Here is a 23,976-nt window from a genome sequence, read left to right as displayed (position 1 = left end):
ACCTGACATTCTAGGCAATGCAAACCCAATCTATAATCACAGATAATAGATCAGTGGTTGCCTGAGGGCCAGGTGACTGGAAAGAGGCACAAAGGTACTTTGGGGGGTAATGGTAAGGTTCTATATCTTACTTGGGGTAATGGTTACACATGTGTATATATCTTTCAAAACTCATCAAACTACACTTAAAATGGGTACCATTTTTAAGATGTAAATTATCTTAATAAAGTTGATTTTAAAAATAAAGCTTTTCCCCTGGAATCAAAGAGCAGAAACACAATCCATCTGGCTCAGGTGCACATTTCATAGTTCCTAGTCAATGGGGGCCGAGAGTCATTTCAAAGGCTACTTTCTCATCTACAGGGGAATGCCGTCTTCCGTCCTCCCACGAGGGGCCAGGGCCTTGTGCATCTCCAGCATCTGAACCTCTGAGCAGAGTTCAGAGTGCACCATTCCTCCTGAGTAAAGAGCAGTCACATCTTTGAAGAACACCCCTTCTTAGAACAAGACACACATTTCTTTTCAGCCAGAGATTATTTGGTTCCAGTGTTCATGGAGGAAGAATGAGCATAGCAGATAGAAAGGAAAACTAGATGGCCTGGGAGCTGTCCAGAGGGTAGGCGCCTCCTTAAGGAGGAGACTTTTTACCTGGAGTCCTAAACCTAGAATGGGAGGCCAGGGGCCCAGCGCCTTCCCGCTTAACCTTGATGATAATCTGTTAGGAAGGGGAGTGTTTTGCAGAGAGGCTGTGAGGGCCCATCAGTCTTATTCCTGCCCCACTCCTACCACAGGCTACTCCCCAGACTCCCCACCACCACCACCCCCCGGCACGGTCAGGGTCCTAGGATGTCTCAGGCTGGGTGTTCTCAGGCTCAGCAGAGCCATGCAATCCCGGACCTCCTTTGTAGTTAACTTTTTGCCCTGTACTTTGTGCCCACCTCAATGTGCAGGATCTGCACTTTGGAATCCTCCATTACCCATGCCCTACGGGAATGAGCACAGTCCACAACAGGACAGTGTTAGAAATGGTCCATGGGTTGTGTGTGGGATCTGTTTTAGTGTTCTTGTTGGCAGACAGTAAATGTGGTTCATTAGGGGCGGGTGTAAGTATCCATAACAAGACCACATTCCAGCAGTGTGTAGTAGCCCAGGCAGCACCGGCTGTCCTGCTGTTCTCCCCTTTTCAACCTTCACGTTACAGTATCTATTACCAGAAACACACAAGCTGCCATTAAATAAAAACCAAGACTTCCATGAAAAGATATCACTCTTTTCTTATAACTTCCAGAATATTCATGCTGAGGATTTTTTGAATTAACACTAAAATCTCATACCCCATGATAAGTGTATAGCAGAGTATCATCTCAGTCTCTGAACCCCCAGACAAGTGAAATTAAATTTAAAGGAGGACCTAGGTATAGTTCCCCTAATAGTGTAGACTTAGATTTTTGAACAGGGTCTCCTCATCATCACTCAATCTTTTGGGGATTGCCTGTGCCAATATATATGGTCCACTCTGCATACATACAAAACACACACAATGCAAAAGAAATGTTCACATAAATACACCTTGATCTATTAAACACAAACTTTTAACTTTAACCTAAAGTTTTTTTTTCGTATGTGATAAAGTCCCTCCCTCAGATTATAACTGTAAGTTAGCTACTTCTTCATGACTCTGGAGATAGAGCTGTGGGCCCCTGTCATCACATTTGTGCTATAATAGCGATTTCTTCCGTGGCTGTTACAAGAGTCAAGACTAAGGCTTGCACTAAGTGACCCACAACCATAACACTGTTTTGTAATAAGCAGGCCTCTTACCAAAAGGCATGGGAAATGACTACATTCAACCATTTTTAATCTATGGTACAATTTCATATGGTGAAGCCAAGAGTGTGTTGGCAACAGACTTTCAGAGACTTTCCCCACTCTCACTGCTCCCTACTCTCAGGGTGGAATGCTTGCCCCTGTGCTGTTCCTAATACTTGTCAGCATCACAGTGCCCATTCCATCTCTGCTGCTTGCCATTGTGTTCTTTGGTTTTTGTTTTGCTGTTTTTTTTCATCTTTTCTCTGTCCTTTCAACTTCGTGTGACACATACTTCTCTACAACCTCAACATGTTTGTTTTTTCCCAATGCTGTCACTTTAAGCCGAATGGTAATCATACCCTGTTATATAAAATTATAGTTATACTATGTGTAAAAGAATAGTGACAGATTTTTTTTAAAACTTTCAGGTTTTATAGTATCCTGAAAAACAGACATTATTGAGTATGAAAGCCATAATTTAGGAAATAGTTATATGTTCATTATTCCAAAAGTATTTCCCACTCTTTCAGAGGATTTAATGAAGAAGCAAAGAGTTTCTTTTAAAAAGTAGACTCCCAGTTCCAGCTAAGAACTGTCTTTAGGTCATTTACTATTTGACAGAAACAGTGACACCTAATTGTTTAAAGCCACTGACACTTGATTAATCAGGAAGGAAGATAATGTTTAAATTGTAGGATCTTTTACTCATTCATTCCACTGATAATTATTGAGTCCGCTTTGTGCCAGATTTTCTCCTTAACTTAAAAAAGCAAATGCCCAAAGGTCTAAATAATTTTCCTAAGATAAGCATTCTAAAAGTTAGCTCAAGCAGGACTGTTTACAATAGCCAAGACATGGAAGCATCCTAAATGTCCATCAACAGATAACTGGATAAAGTACACACACACACACACAAACACAGACACACACACAACATGGAATACTACCCAACCATGAAAAAGAATAAATAATGCCATTTGCAGCAACATGGATGGACCTGATGATTGTCATTCTAAGTGAAGTAAGTCAGAAAGAGAAAGAAAAGTACCATATGATATTACTTATACGTGGAATCTAAAAACATGACCCAAATGAACTTATTTACAAAACAGAAACAGATTTACAGACATGGAAAACAAACTTATGGTCACCAGGGAGGAAAGGGAGTGGGAAGGGATAAATTGGGGGTTTGCGATTTGCAGATACTAACTACTATGTATAAAACAGATAAACAACAAGTTTATACTGTACAGCACAGGAAATTATATTCAATATCTCGTAGTAACCTATAATGAAAAAGAATATGAAAGGAATATATGTATATATATATGGATGACTGAAACATTATGCTGTACACCAGAAATTGACACAACATGGTAAACTGGCTATACTTCAGTAGTAAATAAATAAATAAATAAGTAAATAAATAAAGTTAGCTCAGTAACTTTCATTTGAAATTATAATATATCACTAGGCAAATAAGATTTCGTTTACTAGACTATGACTTATGTACCACTTTTATGAATGCACTGACCACATGCCATGTGTTACATGCTGACTCCTGGGCCTTGAGATGTAATAACAGACAGGCTGGAGTTCTCACTTACGGCAGGTGCTGCCTGTAGAATCAGGTCACTGGGGGAACAGTGGGCACTTCTCTGTGCTCACCTTCCTCACCCTTCTCTGCACCCCAGGCCCTGACCATGAGGAATATAGAAATGGAACCTAACCTTTTAGCTTTGGTAGGTTCAGCCAGTTGAAGGCACTGACAGGAAATCAAAGGGAGGGACTGGAGGGAGGACAAGGTAATTTCCTCCTGCCTCTCCCCCTTCTCTTTTGGCTCTGGGTTGGGTGTGGCCCAGCCTGACTGTGGCATCTGCCAGGCAGCAACCCTGCAGCTACATTTTGGTCTCCAGGTTCCAGTCATTGCTTCCCGTTCTCACCTCTTCAGGCCCAGGATGGAAAGGGTCTCTGGTGCTGGTGGGCAGGGCTTCACTACCCTTTGCTTGGGGTGGAACCAGGTTTAGTGGACATGAAGCATATATAATTTTGAGAGCTTTCTTTGAGAAAAAGACAAAATACTGGATTGCAGATTTAGGGACAGATCCTTGGAAGAGGCCTGATAAGGGAAGAAACTGTGAAGCTTAAGCTTCTTTCATGTCTCGTGGTTTCCTTAAAACCTTGCCCACACTTTGTACACAGCCCCTCATTACTTTACTCAATGATCCGAGCTGAAGGTGCCTTTTCCTGCACTGGGGTCCTGACTGATGTTTACCATGTGCCCAGTCAGGGGTAACAGATAACTCACGATGTTTCTCTCTGTGGAAACTGAACAGTTCTGAACACTTTTTTCCTACAAAGATCATTATCATGCTGAATTAATTTGCTTCAACAGTGGGGATATATAACCCTAATTTGGTGAATTTTTTTTCTCATGTATAATGTTTAACAGGAGATCTGGGAATTTGGAATGGATAGCAAATATTTCTTACTACTTCCTGGACTGAACGCATGTCTTGGTTAGTATATAATCAAATCACCGACTAGCTAGTTCCTAAGTGGAGGAAAGAAAGCCAAACTGGAAAATGGGAATGTGCTCACTGGGGAGTAGTCAAATCAATTCCTTTTTGATTGACTCGGAACCGAAAAAGGATGTTCTTTATGCATTTTAAAAGAGAATGACTTGCACAATAACTCAGGTCAAAGATCAAGAATAAGTGCTTTAAAACACTAGAAAACCATCAGTGAGTCACAGAATCCAAGCACTCAAGTCCCCAGGACTAATGTTAGGTCAGGTCCTCTGTGCAAAAAATGATGTTATGAGGGGGACAGGAAGTACGCTGGGGAGACGAGGGTGAAGCAACCCAGGAGAGACTGATGTAGGATGCCTGCCTCCACCAGGCACAGCTGGCAGTCAGCCCACCAGGGTGACCAGGACCAGGAAGAGGTGCCGGGGTGGCCACTGCTAAAAGAATGAAGACGCTCCTCCAACACAGCCTGCCAACTCCAGGCTGCCCCTGAGACTTCTAATGACTTTGAGACCTCATGACTTGAGGTTAGTTTAATCACATTTAAAAGCCTGGTGGAAAGTAGTGGACTTATTTCTAGAAAATGGGCCATTTCTAGCTTTCCAATTAATATACCCCTCTCAGAAATGTCTCAGTTTTCTGCAATTTCTAGTGAAAATTATTGACTCCCTGGCAATTCACTTTGAATTCAGAAGCAAAACAAGTGATTTCATAAAGAGAACTCAGGAATACTACTAAATAGGGACCAAATCATTCATCCTCTCAAAAATTCCTTTTTTGTCCCAGAGAGTATTGAGAAATTCACATCAGATAGTATATGTGAACCTACTTTGAAAAGCACAAAGTGCCCTAAGACAGGAACGGCTGGCATAATGAGTAGTCTGATGTTTTGCTGATGTTTCATAAGCCAAGTTTAAATTATAGAAGCTAAGTAAATAACTAACAAGATTAATGTACGATTCTCAGTTGGTGAGACGGAAATGAAAACAGAGTATGACAGACACGCAGAGCTTGGCATATCATTGCTTTTGAGCATTCATCTTCAGTGTGTCGAGAAAATAAAGAGGGCAAGTGAAGTCTACCCTTTTTTGTAAACGTTATCTTTTCCCGTTCATAATGTACGGAGGATATGCACCCAGGTAGAGTGAACCCTTTTGGATCACTCTGTGCAAAATAAATGCCTCACTTTCTATAACCTTATTCCTTTAAAATATATATATATTTGCAAGGGGAGGTCTTTAGGTCTTTTTATTTATTTATTATTAGTTTTTTTCTTTTAATGGAGGTACTAGGGATTGAACCCAGGACCTTATGCATGCTAGGCATGCATGCACTCTACCATTTGAGCTATATCCTCCTCCTATAACCTAACTCCTTTATTTTTCTTCATAGCACTTACAATCACTTACTATTACCTGAACTGAATGGACTTAATATGTATTTGTATACTTCATTCTCCGTCTTTTCTTACAGAATGTAAGGGTCACGAGAACAAGAATGTAGTTTTGTTCATCACTATGTCCCCAACCCTTCCTCAACACGTGGTACCAAGAGTCACTCAACAAATATTTATCAAATGAACACATCAGCCATATTTTCCAGAAATCGCTTAGTTTCCCATCCATCAACAAGCAAGACCCAGACAACAGTGTGTGATGGAACAGTTAGTAGTTGAGGGGAAATGAATTCTTACTGAGGCCCTCAATGAACATTCTCAGGCAGGAACAAAGGCTTGTCTCCAGCCTTAGCCTCCTTCTCAAATCAAATGATTACTCCCAAATCCAGTGTCGGAAATACTCATTCTCTGGATTATTTTGAGGAACAAATGTTTGTGAAATACCTAGCACAGTCTATGGGAAAGAGACAGGGAATGGAAAAGAAAACCTTAAAAAAATAAAAGATGTACATATTCATATTTGAAATTCAGAATATGTAAACAAGTATCATGAAAAAATATAAATTATCCTTTATTATATCCTTTTTCCATCCTCAAACACCACTATTACTATTTTTTTCCCCTGTGTGTCACATGCTTTTGCATTCTTTTTTATTGAAGTATAGTCAGTATACAGTGTTGTGTCAATTTCTGGTTACTATTTTTTCTTTCTGGCTTTTAGTCAGGGCACTATCTAATAGCATTTTGTACCTGCTGTTTGGTATATGTTCTTTCACTGAATTCATGGCCAATAAATATACTTCTGTAATAATATTTTTAATGGTTGCATTGAACTCCATCATGTCAATGTACCACCATGCGTACACTGAAGTCATTTTCAATGCATTGCAGGCTGCAGAAAACTTACTTGTACCTTATCTCTACACATATTCTTAATTATTCCCACAGGATATGTTCCTAATTAGTAATTAAGGGAATGAAAAGGAAAACCACAATGAGATATCTTTACAAACCCATCAGATTGGAAAACAATTAAAAAGAGTGACAATTCCAAACATGAGAGAGGCTATGAAGCAATAGGGAAGCTCATACACTGGCGATGGGAGTAAACTGGTACCACTACTGTGGAAAACACTCGGCATTATCCTGTAGATCTGAAGCACATCCCTTGAGCATATCAGTATATTCCCTAGAGCAGCAGTTCTCGCAATTTTTTTGGTTTCAGAACTCCTTGACACTCTTAAAAATTAAGGACCTCAAGAGCCTTTGTCTACATGGCTTATATCTATAAACACTTATCAGGTTAAAAATGAAAACTGAGCCATTTTAAGTTCAGCAATACTCAGGATACACATTCTATTAGTCAGCAGAGCAAGACATCATTGCATATCATGTTGCCCCTGGATCTCCACTGCAAACTCATGACAGCATGACAGTGAAAGGCAAATAAACATCATAGCATTATTACAAAAATAGTTTTGACATTACGGACTTCCCTGGAAGATCTCAGGAACCCCCAAGTGCCCCCAGTTCTCACTTTGAGCACGGCTGCCCTTGAGAGGTTCACGCACATTGTTCCAGGACGTGTGCACAAGAACATTGTCAGCAGCATTGCTTGTATTAGCCCCCAACAGGAAGCAGACCCAGATCCTATCCACAGAAAGATGAATAAGTTCATTGAGGTTCATCCGTGAAACTGAATCCACTATAGCAATAGAAATGAGTGAACTTCAGCAGCACAATCCATGGATGAATTTTATCAACATAAAGTTGACTGAAAGAATACAAGACACAAATGACAGCATGGGATCTAATTCTATTTATATGAAATTCAAGAACAGGAAAATCAATTTGTACTGTCTTAGGATATATTCACAGGTGGTAAAATTATAAAGAAAAGCAGAGATGTGATGATTATAACAGTTAAGATAGTGGTTACATCTTGTGGTGAAAATCCTGTCTTTATTTAAAAATTTGATACTTTGTTCATCATGGATTCTTTTGCATTAACTTTTGTTTTTTTAAAATATTGCAATAAAAGCTTTCATTGAAATATTATTTATCTTGATGACTGAGTTTTTTGTCACCCCCTTACACTTTGCTTCCAAGGCAAATGCCCCACTCACTTCACCCTATTACTGGACCTTGGTGGTGAGGGAGGAGAGGGGGTGTGGTCAGAAAGAGACCCACAGGAGACTTAAGAGGTGGCAGCAAAATGCTATTTCTCCACCTGTGCTAGTTATACGGGAGCTTGCTTTATAATTATTCATTATACCTCACATTTATATTTTATACGCTTTCCTTATGCGTGCTGTATTTTACAATGACTAGGTAAACATGCATTTCTTTGTTTTCCAGTGGCTTTGGATATGTTTTATATCTTTATTGGCCTTTTATTTTTCCTCTTTCGTGGTTTATTTCTGCTTACATTTCTTAAGAACCTACCATGTGCCAGGAACCTCGTAACAGTCCGGTGAGGTGGTAACTATCGTCCTTATTTTATGTTTGAGAAAATTGCCGTGTGAAAAGTGATTTGCCCAAGGTGATGCACTGTAGATTTGTGCTATTTCTCTCCTTTTGTTTTCGGCTCTGTTCTTTTTGGCTCCATTGGACTCTCACTCTCTCTCTCTCTCTCTCACACACACACACACACACACACAAACCACAGACTTAAATATGAACAGAGATGAGGCTAAGAAGCAAAGCACGCTGCTAAGGAAGGTGGTGAGGAGGAGCCATGGAAGGACGGGAACTGGACTGTGGAGACCAAGGGCCGGGAGGGGCAGCTCCAGTGGAGCCCAGAGAACATCATGGGAACCACCAAACTGGGGGGAAATTCTCACTTTAACTCGCAGGGGCCTATGGAATTATGGGTTTTCATCCAGCATGGATGCCTTTTCCACTCTCTGGGTCTCTGGCCCTGCCTCCCGCTTCCTATCAATCCTCGAGAAGATCCACTTGGTTTGCCCTCCCAGGGCATTTGGTCTGACTCTCCACTGCCTCCAAAGACTCTGCCTTGGGGAGTGGGAAGATTGTGAGAAAGTTGCTGCTCCTTCAGTTTTGAAAAGTAGAGCGTTTCCTCACCTCTCCCCACTCTGTTCCTGGCAGGCGGCAGGAGCCTCCCTGCCTCAGCTTGCACGTTTGGATTGCATTTTGCAAACACTGCTCCTGTCCAGGCTTGAGGCGGACAAGCCCATGCACCCAGGCTGAGCGCTGCCGGAGTCCTCATTCTGCCTGGAGACTCACACAGCATGTTCCTGCCCGTTTCAACATTTGAATTTAAGTGAAAATGTTGTCTCACTGGCCGCTGCGCTCTTAGCACCCCCAGTGCCTTCCAGGTACCTTTATCTCACGTCACAAAGAAATTCAAAGGAGAAACAACCTTCCCAACTACCAGCCTGGCCACGGTACTTCCTCCCACAGTTCCCACCCCATCCCACCCCAAGCTTCCTTACCAAAGCGTGGGCTACAGTCAAATTAATCTGTTTAGTGCATTTTTAGACATTTACAATTAGACTCAGTAAGATGGTTGACCAAAATATCAGAAATTTCACTTATTAAACTTAAAATGCCTTTTGAAAGCCTATAGTCACAATGCTCTTAAATCTAGGTATTTAACTTTTTTTAATTTGGCAAATCTACTGTAAAAAGGCATTTCTTGTAAAACACAAGATATTAATCCTATTAAAATTTCTAGGGGAACATTAGGAGTGCATATCTTAGTGTAAAGACTATTTGTCCGTGTAGTTATGAAGCCATTGTATCTAAAATATCAAAAGATGGGGGAAAGTGCTAAGTACTATCAGAGAAAACAATGGCAACAACGCTGAATACTTCTTCAGGGCTTTATATTTACACTTCTGTGAGCAAACCAGTGAAGCAAAGTTTAATAGACCCTGACAGAAACTGTTTTTCCTTAAAAGTTACAAGATTTCTTTTTTCTCTTAACTTACTTTCAGCCATAGCACTTCTAGAATGATAGGGTCTAAGAAATCAAGTCACTCCTATAAATTTCTATGTCCTAATAAAATCCCCTTTGGGGAAAGTATGTGCAATACATAATAACTTGTTATGGGGACAGGCTGGTGTGAACAGCAACCGCCAACGCCCAGTGGAGAATGTATTTGAAAGATAACCTACATTTCAGAAGCAGGTGTAAGAAGAAAAATAAAAATTAATCCTCACACTCAACACAGTGTTTCCCAACTACTTTCTTCCAAGGGGCTGGACATCAGTTTGCCTTTGAAATTTAGTAAAGGGGGGGAGAAAAAGATTTTTTTAACTCAGAGGAAGAAAAGGATTAACTAAGTTCTTTATAGCACACTCAACAACAGGTCAATGGAAGACATTGTTAGAATGGCTGATGGAACTAACTCAAATATATTTAACAAGGGCAGCTCATCAAGGACTACCTGCAGCAATTAAAAGAAACTGGAAGAGGCCAGACATGACAGATCATATACTAGTGTTTTTCATTTCTCCTTCCAGCCCAAGTCTCGGAGGCTACCAGCCCTTACAGTACTCCTCAGCCTGCCACCATCTTCCTTCTACTCACAATTGCTTATGAATTTTAAGGCGAGAGAATTTTCCAGCTCTAGACAATAAAGGCATTGTGAAGTTAACTGATGTTAATGATACTATCCAAGTTCAAAACAAAGACAGTCAATGAAGAGATAACAAAACTTCAGTTAGTTTCTTACCATGATGTGGCTTCTTGTTTCCTTTCTAAAGACACCACAAGGGACTATGAGAAGTGAAGTGCCCCTGTGTGGGCATATCCAAGGCCAGTCCTCCTTCTCAGAGTCAGCCTTGTCTATCCGCCTGCTTCCAGGTGACTGTTTAACTCTCCCCAGCTATCCTCCTGGCACTGTTGCTCTCTCCAGAGCCAGAGCCAAATGACAGATACTGACTGTTTACGTGAAAAGCACATTTAATAAGGGTGTGTTTGATTCAAGAGTTGAAAGGGTTAAGGAGGTGTGCCCTTTTTTGGGTGTGACACCGAACTAAAATTGCTGAAAAGACAACAGAGGAAGTAGTAGGCAGTTTGGGGAAAGTTGCCCGGCATGCATTAAATTGGAAAACCTGATTACAGGAGACAGGAAGTGGAGCAAGAAGGATCTCTTAGCTTTTATTCTTTCTCTCTGGTGAACCAGGTCCACTTTCTTTCATGCTGAGTTTTTGTTATGTCTTGGTTTAATTCTAGCTTGATTTACTTACACTATTAAAAAAGATACAAATTATATCCCATAAGCCACATACTATGTCACATTACAAAAAGTATAAGTATGCAGCATAATAACAGAAAAGGTAAAAATTATGTCCACTTCATTAAAACCCAAACAATTGACCTATATATTCATCAATAAATATAATTCAATCATTATAAGTTACCATAACATTTGCTCTAAAAATCTCTAGTTTGTATATGTCTTAGCAGAAGTTTTCAGTATTTAGTAAGAAGTTTATTCTTCAATGAAATAGTCATAATACTATTAGACAAATTAATGACTTAAGTCTTTATTATTAGGTGGCATCAATCTTTGAAAACAGTGTTCTCCTATTTTCTTTGTCATGAACATCAGTATTAGAAACATTAACTGTCTACCGGCTCATTTCAACACACAAGTTTGTACTGATGATGACGAATGTGTGAGTGGGGTACCATTCTTCTTTTTTTATATTTTAAATTTTATAGTAAGTTATGGTAAAAAGCACACAGCAAACTTTGCCATCTTAACCATGTTTAAGTGTACAGTTTACAACTCAAGTGTAACTGTTTTTAAGTGTGAGCTACTTTCAGATTGCTGTGCCACAGATCTCTAGAACTTTTTCATCTTGCAGAACTGAAACTTTATACCTATTGAATCAACAACTCTCCATTTTGCCCTCCCCCCAGCCTCTAGAATCAACTATTTTCCATCCTGTCTCCATGCGTTGGACTACATTAGATACCTCAGAAAGTGGGAACATAAAAGTATTGGTCTTTTTGTGACTAGCTTATTTCATATGGCATAACATCCTCAAGATCTGTCCATGTTGTAGCGTAAGACAGGATTTCCTCCCTTTTTTAAGGAGAATAATATTCCATTGTATATATCTATCACATTTCCTTTATTCATTCATCTGTTAGCAGAGATCTGGGTTGCTTCCACCGCTTGGCTTTCTGAATCATGCTGCAGTGAGCATGGGTGTGCAAGTATCTCTCCAAGATCCTGCATCCAATTTTGGGGGATATACATCCAGAAGTGGATCATATGGTAATTCAGTTTTAATTTTTTGAGGAGCCTTCATACTGTTTTCCCTAGCAGCTGAGCCATTTTACATGCCCACCAACAACTTCTCCTCACATCTTTCTTCTCTCACATCTTTGTTTAACACTTGTCATTTTTAGCTTTTTTCATAGTGGTCATCCTAATGATTGTGAAGTGGTACCTCAATGCAGTTTTGATTTGCATTTCCCTAATGACTAGTGATGTTTTGCCAACAAAGAAAGCATGTCTTCTTTGGGGAAATGTCTATTCAAGTCTTCTGCCCCTTTTAAAAATCAGATTATTTGGAGTTTTTGTTTGTTTTTTTTAAAGTAGGACTGCTATTCTAAAGAAAGGTTATAAGAAGTAGATAGCCACATTTATTTAAAAAAATATAATACAAATTTCTCTCAGCTTGGCAAACTCAGCTGTTATTTTGTACTCATCTGTGTAAAAAGATAAATTTTGAAATTTTATTTTGTACTCATCTGTGTAAAAAGATAAATTTTGGATAGTTAAACTCTTCTAAAAGTAAATATATATATCTTAAATAATTACTTAAAAAATGTTAAAAGGTTTATTTATGAAAAGACTCAATGGTCATTTGCCAATCATAACTGTATTTATAGACTGTCACACTAATGATTGCAGGAAGGCTCTTATATTTCATTTCTTCATTCGACAAGCATTTATTAGTTGCCAGCTCTCTGTCAGTTTGTGCAGATTCAGGACTTAAAAGCCACAGTCTCTGCCATCAAGGAACTCACAGTTTGGGTAAAAGGGAAGGAAAGGAAGACAGATGTGTGCAAAGACAGAGCAAAGCAACATTATTGTTTAGAGGTGTGTATTGGATGCAGTGGGCACATGATGATAGCTATCATTTATGGACGGCCTGTGTAAAAAAAGCCATGCTTTCTAGAAGGAATGGTGTTTGAATTAATACTTAAAATGCATGCATCCTAGCTATGGGCTTTTTCTTTCTTCTCTTCTTTCTTTCCGAAGAAGTATTATGGGGGGAGGGGGCATAGAAGATAAAATCCTTATAGTCTAACATTAATTGATTCTGTAGCATTTATATGAAAACATTTATTTGGTGATATGGCTCTATATTTGGTGATATGGCTATATAAGAGTGTATATATATATATACACACACACATACACACTTGACAACATAATCTGAAAATAAGAATTCTTCTCCTGACCCAACCTGGGCAGAAAAACTGCTAAACAATTATCATCTTCTATAAACTACCTACCATGTACTCACTCGGTGAGGGGTAGAGAACATAAGGCTTATTTTGACTTCTAGAAGCTTATAGGCTTGTCTATAAAACAACCACCAGTGTGCAGGCAGGCATATAATTAAGTGCTAAAATGTGTGGAACAGACATTTGTAATGCTTCAAGAGTTCAAAGCAGAAGAGATGAATGAGGGTGTGCCAGAGACTGCGGGAAGGACATGGGGCCAGCCTTGAAGGATAGATTTAATGGGGCAAGGGTTGAGGCACAGCACTGCAGGTGAGGGGGATGGCCAGAAGAAAGGCAGTGAAGTGACACTCGGCACAGGGGACTCCCTGGAGTGGCCAGGAATAATGAAGGTCAGTGGGGCAAGTAAGTAGAAGGTTGAAGAAGTAAGACTAATTTAGTTTCGAGAGGGCCTTGAAAGGCCGGTCAAGAGGCCTGGGTGTGATGTCCAGAGAAATATGAGATCTTTGCAGGTTTCTGGGCAGGGAGGTGACATGATCCAAAGCAGTGTAGGAGGAAGACAAGCGTGCAGGCTTTGGGGTTCCCCACTGTATGGGGACCTAGAGTCAGCAGTTGAGACATGAAGGGATAAAGAGTGGAGTGACCACCACTATGGAAACAGAGGGACAAAGAGAAAGAACCAAGGGAAGGCAGACACTGAGAGGATGACTCCCAAGAGCTCCAAGATGCCTCAGAGAACGCTGGGAGGCTCAGGAGTCTGCCGTGGGTCATGCTGAACTTAAGGGACAGTAATATTTCCACATGGAAATGTCCACACACCATCTAGTGTAGAACTGGAACCCATTTCCATTCTCAAAGCTATACATCTACACTTTTATCTGAAGCCTGAATCAGTCTCATATTAGAACACCATTTGGTAGGAAAAATAAAAGTAGTAGTTTGTAGCTGGCATCGCTGGCTCTGTTACAGGGGCCAGAAGTCCTGTAAAAGAGACTAAGGACCCGCGGGTCTGTCTTCAGCCACCATTAGCATTTTACAGCTCTGGGTCCCAGTCAGTCCTCTGCCTGCAGTCTCTCCCAGGTGTTTCATCCACATGTGGCCCCTGCAGAGCCACCTTTGTAGTGAGAAATTCATTCATCAGCATAAGTAATGACTACCCTGACGTGACATCACTTTGTTTAAATAAAGTGTTTGAAAAAAGGTCATGCTTTGTGATTATCATAATGAACTAAATAAAAATAGCAAGAAAGTGGTTTTATTTTTAAACAAATCAGGAAATCCTCTTGCGAAAGGAGTGTGCGTTAAATGAACAACGCATAGGGATGAGAGGAAGAGCTGCCAGTTTCATTTACTTTCCAGCCTCATTCGAGGTACTGTACTGTTTCACTGGTGCACTTTTTTTTTAAAGTGCAAATTGGAAACCAGTTGGGTGCTCAGTGCCAGCAGCAGGGCTCTTCACAGGGTGTGGGACAAGGTGAGAATCTGGCGCACCTCCCTCCTGCTCCCCAGGCCACCTTCCCCAGGGGTCAGTCCAGCTTCAGGACTTTCCTCACCTGCTCATTCTTTCTCTACCCATGTGGATCTGTATTCTGGAACAGGAAGGTAGGGATTGGGTGAAAAATTCCTGCCCTTGCTTCCAAGGCTGAGTCTCTGCAGAGCACAGAGGTGGGGCCAGATACAAAAGAGAGCAAAATTGCCAACGCCTCAATTTCTGCCCACTTCTTTGGCCCTGCCCTTCCATATCACATTGGAAAAAAGTTCACATTCAACATATTTCAGCTGCTAGTCACAGACAATGTGCATATGAATAAATGTAGTGCATGTGTTCACAGAGCCCAATGACTCTTCTCGGTGCAAAACTTAAGCAGGTAAACTTTAAACATTTGCAAAAGAAATTCATCTTTAAATTGCCATCCTCTTTTTTTTAAATCTACTCAATCTATTGCATTAGGTTTTGACTAGTTCCTCTTTCATAATCCTCCTGCTGAGATGTTCCCCTCATTAACTGGCTACAGAATTTTCTTTTCTTATTCCTTTAGCAACCCCGAGACCAGGCTCAAATCTGATTTAAAGACTGTTGTGTCATAGCTGTTGCTTCCCGAAAGCTCACTCTTCTAGGGGAAAATTGCCTCCATTCACATCAGGGTAACCTAGGGATTGTCCTAGCTGTACTTAGAAACTGGCAGCATTACACCACCCCACCTCTGTGGATAAATTTGACTAAAAAGCTGGGTATGATTCTGAAAGGGAAACAACACTGTGACATGAGGTCATTAGACTGAAGTCTCCCCTGTGGTTGGCTTTCCATGCCCTGCTGGAGGCATTAGTTTCTCCAGAGCAGACCAAACTTTCCTATAGTTCTTTACCTGTTCCTCAATCTATGCACTTTTTAGACGAATATTTAGTCTGTTTCCCCAGCTATTAATTTTTAAAAAACAATCTCAGCTCTGTCACTTATATAGGATGATTTTGTGTTCTTGTGTCTAGATTGAATAAAATGAACTGAAACCAACTCTAAACAACATAAACTACAACCAAACTAAAATGCTTCAGAATAATTATTGCTTTCCTTTTCAAGCTACCAAAAAAAAGTGGGGGAAGCGTCTTCTATCAGACACTGCTTAAAGACTTTTACATTTAAAATAGTAATTAATTTGAAAAGTTTCCTATTATCTTGAAGTAATTTGGGGTCTTGTGACACAATCAAATTAAAAACACTATTAAAACTGTTGCTCAGGGGGTGGGTATAACTCAGGGTAGAGTGCATGCTTAACATGCATGAGGTCCTGGGTTCAATCCCCAGTACCTCCATTTTAAAAAATGCATAAGTAAGTAAATAAATAAATGTAATTCCCCTCTCCCCTACCAAGGAAAAAGAAAAACAAAGTAATGAGAGTTAAAAAAAACTGTTTATCAAAAAATATTTGTGATGGGAAGAATTCTAAGATAGTTCCTGGAATTCCCACCGGATGGTGTATGTGCCTGGTGTGATCCCCTCTCTTTGAATGTGTCTCTGTGAATAGGATGATGTTATATGATGTCACTCCCAGGATTAGGTACATTATAAGGCAAAGGTGATGCGATTTTGCAGATGTAATTAAGTTCCCTAATGAGCTGACTTCAAGTTACTCAAAAGGGAAATTATCCTAGGTAGACCTGACCCAGCCAGGTGACCTTTTAAAAGAGCATCTGGAGGTCAGAAACTGAAAGCATCAAAGACTCCCCCTTGGTGGGTTTTAAAAAGCCAGCTGGTATGAGTTCTAGAGCTGCAAGGAAGTGGACTCTGCCAACAACCTCAGGAACTTGAAAGAGGGCTCCCAGCCTCGGATGAAACTGCAGCCCTGGCCAACACCTCGATTGCAGGTTTTGAGACCCTGAGCAGAGAATCCAGCTAAGCCTTGTTCGGACTCTTCACCCATGGAATCTAAGATAATAAAATGTATGTTTTTAGCTGCCAAATTTGTGATACTATGTTATGTAGCAATAGAAGACTAATTCAATAGTCAAATAGTTATTGGCCACTTTTCACTCACTAAGCACTGGGATACATTTTGCAATATATTTTTTAAAAGGTCTAAGGATTAACTCACATATTTGAGAAACTTTAATCTACTGGGGACCATAATATAGGCACCTCTTTGAGGACAAAATAAAGCAGCATGTGAAAGTGGTGGCACAAGGTAGTGTTTGAATAGTTTTATTAGGTACAAATGGGGTGGCTCAGTATTCCAGGCCAAAGGAAGAGCACAAGCCAAGCAGAGATGGAGAAGTGAGATGTCCTGTTTAGGGAGATGCCAGTGAAACCCTCTGGCTAAGTTGGACCCTCTGGTCCAACCTCTGGAGGTTGCTTGGGACTTTATTGGGGAGTAATGGCGATCAAGAGGCAGCCATGGAAGGGATCAAGAAAAGTGCATTTATATGTTAACAAAGGTAGCTAATGTCTGGTTCTCCTTGTGAGTGGAAAGGTTGATGGCTTTCTTGGCTCAGAAGAAGAAGAGGGAGATCCTTTGCTCTCTCCTGGCTTTTCAGATGTTGATACTCTCATCTCCTCTGTTTCTTGCTTCTTGCTATGCAGTAAACACTAGGTTTTGTTTTGTTTTGTTTTGTTTCCTTCTCTATGCTTTTAGGTACCTTGTTTACTAACAGAAAGGAAATTTCCAATTTTTGCTTTTAGGTACCTTGTTTACTAACAGAAAGGAAATTTCCAAACACTAACTGGATCCATTCCGTTATGAGGTGGAGGAAGGGCACACAGCAGCGAGACACACCAATCTATATGCTGTCTTCCATTTAAGAGACTCATAGGGAAGGTGGGGAGGGGCAGTATATGGGGAGAGGATCAAGAGGAACAAACTATTGTGTATAAAATAAGTTACAAGTATATGGTATATAACACAGGGAATATAGCCAACATTTTATACTAACTATAAATACAATGTAACCTTTAAAAATTGTGAATCACTATATTGTACACTTATAACTCATATAATATTGTACATCAACTATAGTTCAATACATTTTCAAAAAAAGGGACTAATATAGGATGGGTCTCTAACAATAACCAAACTATGCAAAAAAGAAGATGATCATTTCAAAATCTGTGCATTTTAGTGGGCAGATATCTCAAATAAGATGGCCCTTGGTTTAGCAGATATTTAAAAAATACTTATATATTGAAAAATAGGACCAATCAGAGTAGACAGCATAGATCTTCATGAAAAAATAAAAGGAATTTGAGGGAGTGAAGACTGGCCCCTAGAAATAGTGCAAGTTTGAGATCTGAAGAAAAAGGGCCAGTGAGATATTCCCAGTGTGGGGGATGGCTGAGGAAATTTTATTAGCAGCAGGGACCAATACATGATTTTCAGTTGTTGGCCACACTGTGCCACCCCTTCAGCAAAAGTTTGCTGTGTGCAACTGTGTGGGTGGTGGTGCTTTAGAGGAATCAGGAATGGGACTGGGGTCCATGTACAGGCTGACTGGCCAGAGGCAGCATGAGAGGAGAGGTAAAAAGGGGACTGGTCACTCAGGGAAGGGTCAGGGCCAGAGGTAGGGGTGGGTGGGGAGGACTCTGGCTTTGCCTAGCATGTGGAAGGGGGCTTCCCTCTTTTTATCTGAATGCTGAAGGACGGGTGCCCTCCTATAGACATAGAGGACACTAGATAGCAGATGTTTGTATTCTGTTTTTAAGAATTTCAATCATAAGGGTTAACTGTGTCCCATACACTTTGCTAAGTGTTTTATATATATAATCTCATTGCCTCTGAAGAGGTACTTGTTATTGTCCCCATTTCCAAATGAGGAACCAAGTTCAGAGTAGGTAAGTGACTCACCCAAGGACATAGAACTAAATGACAGTGTCCAGGTTCAAACCCAGTGCTGCTGGGCTCCTAGCCACATGGTCTTAACCACCATTCTCTACCCCAGCTTTCACCACCCCGCTGTCCCATGGACCACTCTGCTTCTCTGATTTCCGCTTGTCTTTTCTCACAATCTTCTTGCTTGTCTTCCTCCTATCAATTTCCTTTTTAAACACCACTCCCTCCACCTTGAATGTAAATTCTACTGTCTCTTGGGGGCACCCAGCATCTTCTGAGGGTGCCTCTCTTGGTATGTTCTCATGCCATAGTTACCACGTCACAGTCGTTGGGTAGATTAGATACTCAGCTTCCTGGGCCATGTTAGGGGGGATGTGGCTGAGGCCACACAGGAGGAGGCAAGGCTGGTTGCTCATAAAGGTAATTCATATGTTGGGGCCCATAAAATGGAGGCTGCCCAGCAGCCCAGCCTTACAGGAAACACTTATCAAGGAAACCTAACACCAACCACAATCCTCCAGCTCAGTTGTAGGCAGCTCACCTGATCCTAGAAAACAGGACCTGCTGGCCTGACAGGGAATCCCGACCTCCTAGCCAAGCATGCCCTGTTGCCACGTTGTGTCTTCTAACACTCCATAAAACTCGCTCTTGCCCAAAATCCCTCCAGAAGAGCCCCACTGATGGGGAGGCCCCATACTTCCCCAGCCTATGGATTGCTTTCCCATGAATAAGGGCAAACTGCTTACTAAATAGTATTATTCTTATCATTTGACAGTGCCATCTTGAAATAGCACTAGTCACACTGAATTGTGATCCTTTTAAAACTGTAAGTCAGGTCACGTCCCTCCCCTGCTTAAAATCCTCCAATGGCTTCCATGACATTCAGAAAGAAATTCAAAGCTCTTACAGTGGCCCTGCCTACCTCTCTGCCTAGTCTCAGCCTCATTCACTGTCCTCCAGCCCCCATAGTCTTGTCACCATGCCTCAACCATGCCAAGGGCCTTTGCATGTGTTGTTCTTTCTTCTGGGATGCCCTTCTCCCAGAGAGCCACACGGGCAGTCTTCACTCCACTCAGGTCTCTTCTTTCTGTGACAGTTCATCCTGTCTAAAGCAGCACTCCCCTGCCATCATTTCTACTCCCTCTGCCTGTGCTGCTCCCTCCAGCACCCGTCACTAGCTAATGATACATCTATCTGATTGTCTTCTGTCTCACAGTCAGAATGCAGGAACTTTTCTATCTTATTCACCCCAAACCCCCAGTGCCTAAAAGAGCTAGCTCCTCATAGGCATCCCACAGACATAATAGGTACTTGAAAGACATTTGCTGAATGAATAAATGCGTTCACAGAATTGTTCTAAAGTGAAAGGCTTGACTGAAGCCTGGTCAGCACATAAATGCCTGATGTGGAGAGAAGGTGCACCAGTCAGGTCATGTAAGCAAGTGCAGGGAGAGTGGCAGGATTTGATGAGAGTCTAACAAGACAAAAGTGTGTGCAGAGCATGGAGAGGCCCCAGAGGTCGGGTCCTGCTCTGGGGCTGCTAACTGTCTGAAGGGCAAGGAGGGAGCAGCTTCCAGGACAGACAGATGGAGAGGGTGGTTCTGAGACATGGCTGGCCTGCAGCAACCAGGCGGGGAAGGGGCCTTGGAGAGTAGATGCCCTGCCTCCCCTCCTCCCCTCCTCTAAGCTCCTGGTAAAACGCCCTCTGACTGAGCCCATCAGGAAGCCATAAGGCCAAAGCCAGAGCCAGAGCAGGGTGGAAAGGGGTGCAGAGGGACCTGGGGTGCCAAATGGAGGGTCTCCAGCTGAGAAGGCAAAGGAATCTGTGGGAGCAAGCCTTGCCTCTGCCTCCTGCTGTTTCTGGAGGAGATGCAGATGAGATTAGGGAAAGGAAAGGTTGGAGGCCTCACCACCATAAAGACCAGAATGGGTCTAGTCATGATCTCAGTCTACTGGCTGGTAAGTAGAATTATCAGCTGGTAAGGGTTTGTGATCATTCTCTTCATAAATTTACTTTGTCAGAGGGACAGAGTTCTTCTGAGCTAAACTCTCGCCTCCACTGAGCTAAACTCTCGCCTTCACATTTCTTTTACTACTCAAATCCTCTTGACAAACACCAGGCTGCAGTGAGCAATCCTAGCTTGGTCACAGGGTCAACCAGGCCCACCTGTGGCCCACACCATCTTTGCCTGCCATGCTGGACCTAATTGGAACCACTGGACCTCAGGCCTTCTGAGCTTTCTAATTCCCCTAAGTCCTGCCAGTCAGTTCTGCAATTATGTCTTCCCTGACATCATACCACTGAGAAAACAAACTATATTTCTAGCAAAAAACTGGATGATGACCTCACCCCATAAAAAATAACTCAAAATAGATCAAAGACCTACATGTAAGAACTCAAACTACAAAACTCTTAGGAGAAAACATAAGTGTAAATCTTCATGACTTTAAACTTGGCAATGGTTTTTTTTTTAACATGTAAAGCACCAAAAATATATTGAGTGAGATAAATTGGACTTCATCAAAAGAAAAACTTGTGCTTCTAAGAACACTAGCAAGAAAGTGGAAAGACAGCCCACAGAATGGGAGAGAATATTTGCAAATCATATATCTTATGGGGGTTTAGTATATAGAACTCTTACAATTCAACAATAAAAATACAAATAACCAAATTTAAAAATAGGCAAAGGACTTGAATAGACATTTCTCCAGCCGTAATTACCATGTCACGGTCGTTGGGATGTACAAATAGACAGTAAGCACATGAAAAGATGCTCAGCATCCTTAGTCATTAGGAAAACACAAATCAAAACCACAATCAGATACCACTTCACTCCCACTAGGATAGCCACAATCAAAAGAGTGACAATAAACTTTGGTGAGGATGTGGATAAATTAGATCCCTTACATATTGCTGGTGGGATTGTAAAATTGCAGCCACTTTGAACAGCAGCTTGGCAGTTCTTCAAAATGTTAAACATAGAAGTACCATATGACCCAGCAATTTCACTGTTAGGTATATGCTAAGAACTGAAAACGTGTCCACACAAAAAGTTGAACATAAATGTTCACAGCAGTATTATTCATTTTTTTTTTCATAATAGCCAAAAAGTGGCAACAACACAAAAGTTCATCGACTGATGAAGGAATTAACAAACTATGGCATATCCATGCAAGAGAATGTTATGTTGCAACACATACTACCTACTGGAAGAACCTTGAGAACATGATGCTAAGGGAAAGAGGTCAGACAATAGACCACATAGTGTATAATTCCACTTGTATCACATATCGAGAATGGGCAAATCCATAGAGACAGAAAATAGATCAATGGTTGCCAAGGACTGGGGGGATACAGGGGTGGGGAATGACTATGGACAAGGTTGCTTTTTGGAGTGATGAAGATGTTCTCGGATCAGACAGTGATGATGGTTGTACAACCTTGGAAATAAAAACAGCTGAACCACTGTATACTTTAAAAGGATGAATTTCATGGTGTGTAGATTATTTCTCAACTTTAAAAAATGGATGATGAACAATAATGAAGTGAGACCACTTCCAGTGTCCTGATTGCCCCAGCCCAAGGAAACTAATGAAAGTAAAATAAAATCTCAAGTTGCAAGAAAAAAGTTACGGGGTCCTGGCACAGTGCTAAGGTCAAACCTCTGAAAGCACCACAGGAGGCCTTCTCACTCTTGTTCTAGGGGCGGTTGCAGAAAGGGAAATGGAAAGAGGGGAGGATGAGAATTCAGGTCCAGGGAGCACCTCCTATGAACCAGGTGCTCTAGCAAAGCCTGAGGTCCCTAACCAGGGCTATGAGCAGAGAACTCTGCCCAGATCTCACATCCATGAAGGGCCTTGGATGCAAACTTGTATTTCTTCCTTTTTTTTTTTTCCATTAAAGTAGAGTTGTTTTACAATATTGTGTTAGTTTCAGGTGCACAGCAAAGTAATTCAGCTATATATATATATATATATATATATATATATATGATTTTTCAGATTCTTTTCCATTATAGGTTATTATAAGATATTGAATATAGTTCCCTGTGCTATACAGAGGGCTCTTGCTATTTATTTTATATATAGTAGTATGTATCTGTTAATCTTAAACTAGTAATTTATCCCTCCCTCCCCCAACTTTCCCCTTTGGTAACCGTAAGACAAACTTCTTTCTAAATGATGTAAAAGACTCAGGTACATTGGGACAATAATAGGAATTTTTGTCCCATAAAACTGTATCTCATGAAATATAAACTAACAATTTTTAGTACGTCCTTATCTTGTAAATTACATAATTATATTTGTGTGCTAAGAATATCAATTTGTTAAAAATAAACATTTAGAACAAGTCATTATTTTTTAAAAGCTTAAACTTTTTTTTATTGAGTTATAGTCATTTTACAATGTTGTGTCAAATTCCAGTGTAGAGCACAATTTTTCAGTTATACATGAACATACATATATTCATTGTCACATTTCTTTCCATTGTGAGCTACCACAAGATCTTGTATATATTTCCCTGTGCTATACAGTATAATCTTGTTTATCTATTCTATATTTTGAAATCCCAGTAAATCATTATTTTTATAACCCTATTTTTGACATTTTGACATTTGACTTTTTTTGTTGCTGTTATTGTTCTAATGTATTAGAAGTTTCTTAAATGGAAGTGATCAGGACTTCTCTTAATTTCTGAGGAGCCCTGCTCATATTTAATCCCCACAACCACCCAAAAAGGTAAATATTATTGTCCTATTTCATAAATGAGAAAACTGAGGCTCAATAAGGCTAATTTAATTGACCTGTCTTGCAACATTATTAAGCGATGTAACTGGGGTTTGAATCCAAGTCTATTTGATATCATAACTCATGGTGCCACTTTTACATGCTAAGGAAGATGAAAGGTGAAAATGTAGGTTTTTCTCCATGTAAATGCACTGGAACACCGCTCTGCTGAGGTCCCCGGGACCACATGGGGCCCTTGTGTACAGTCTTGCTTACAGCCAGGCTTAAATTAAAAAGCTTGACTGTGCTGATTTTTTTAAAAACAAATGTGTTATTATCAACTGTGATTCCCACTACATACTCCTATCCAGTGGGAAGGGAATTCCAGACTTGCAGAAGCCTGGATATGAGCAATATGATAGATACTCTTGATAAAAAGTTAAGTACAGGTCTTTATACTTTCTAATACTTTCATCTGCAAATAAAAATAACATTGACCACACATATTTGATACCTCTCAATAAAAATGTGAATATTGCTAAAAAAAAAACCCAAACAACTAAATGATGCCTTGGATTAGAACAGTACCTGGCATATAATAAAAGCTGTGCTATGTAAGAATTTGCTATTATTGTTTTATAAAATTTCTCCGTATCAAAATAGTACAAGATAATGAGCAAGGGTTGTGAAAATACCTATATATACATATGTAACAGGATGTTAAAATGGAATGCTTTCTGC

At 40.5% G+C, this 23,976-nt stretch overlaps 1 protein-coding gene across 4 annotated transcripts in view; it reads right to left on the bottom strand.

The window, feature by feature from the left end:
• The window catches only part of CRYBG1 (crystallin beta-gamma domain containing 1), a 180,605-nt gene that overhangs the window by 50,296 nt on the left and 106,333 nt on the right, over window positions 1–23,976 (bottom strand). The window contains exon 1 of one of the 4 annotated variants that reach the window (XM_031680182.2): window positions 10,434–10,627. The exons of the other annotated variants lie outside the window; for them this stretch is intronic. Coding sequence (XP_031536042.2) covers window positions 10,434–10,436 — 3 coding nt within the window. The 5' untranslated portion in view covers window positions 10,437–10,627. Of the gene's footprint in view, window positions 1–10,433; window positions 10,628–23,976 lie in introns of those variants that run through there. 4 annotated transcript variants of the gene reach the window in all.

The sequence above is a fragment of the Vicugna pacos genome, chromosome 8 (assembly GCF_048564905.1).
Source record: "Vicugna pacos chromosome 8, VicPac4, whole genome shotgun sequence".
Classification (NCBI taxonomy): domain Eukaryota; kingdom Metazoa; phylum Chordata; class Mammalia; order Artiodactyla; family Camelidae; genus Vicugna; species Vicugna pacos.
The sequence above is the reverse complement of the archived record's forward strand: the minus strand, read 5'-3'. Positions and strand labels throughout refer to the sequence as shown.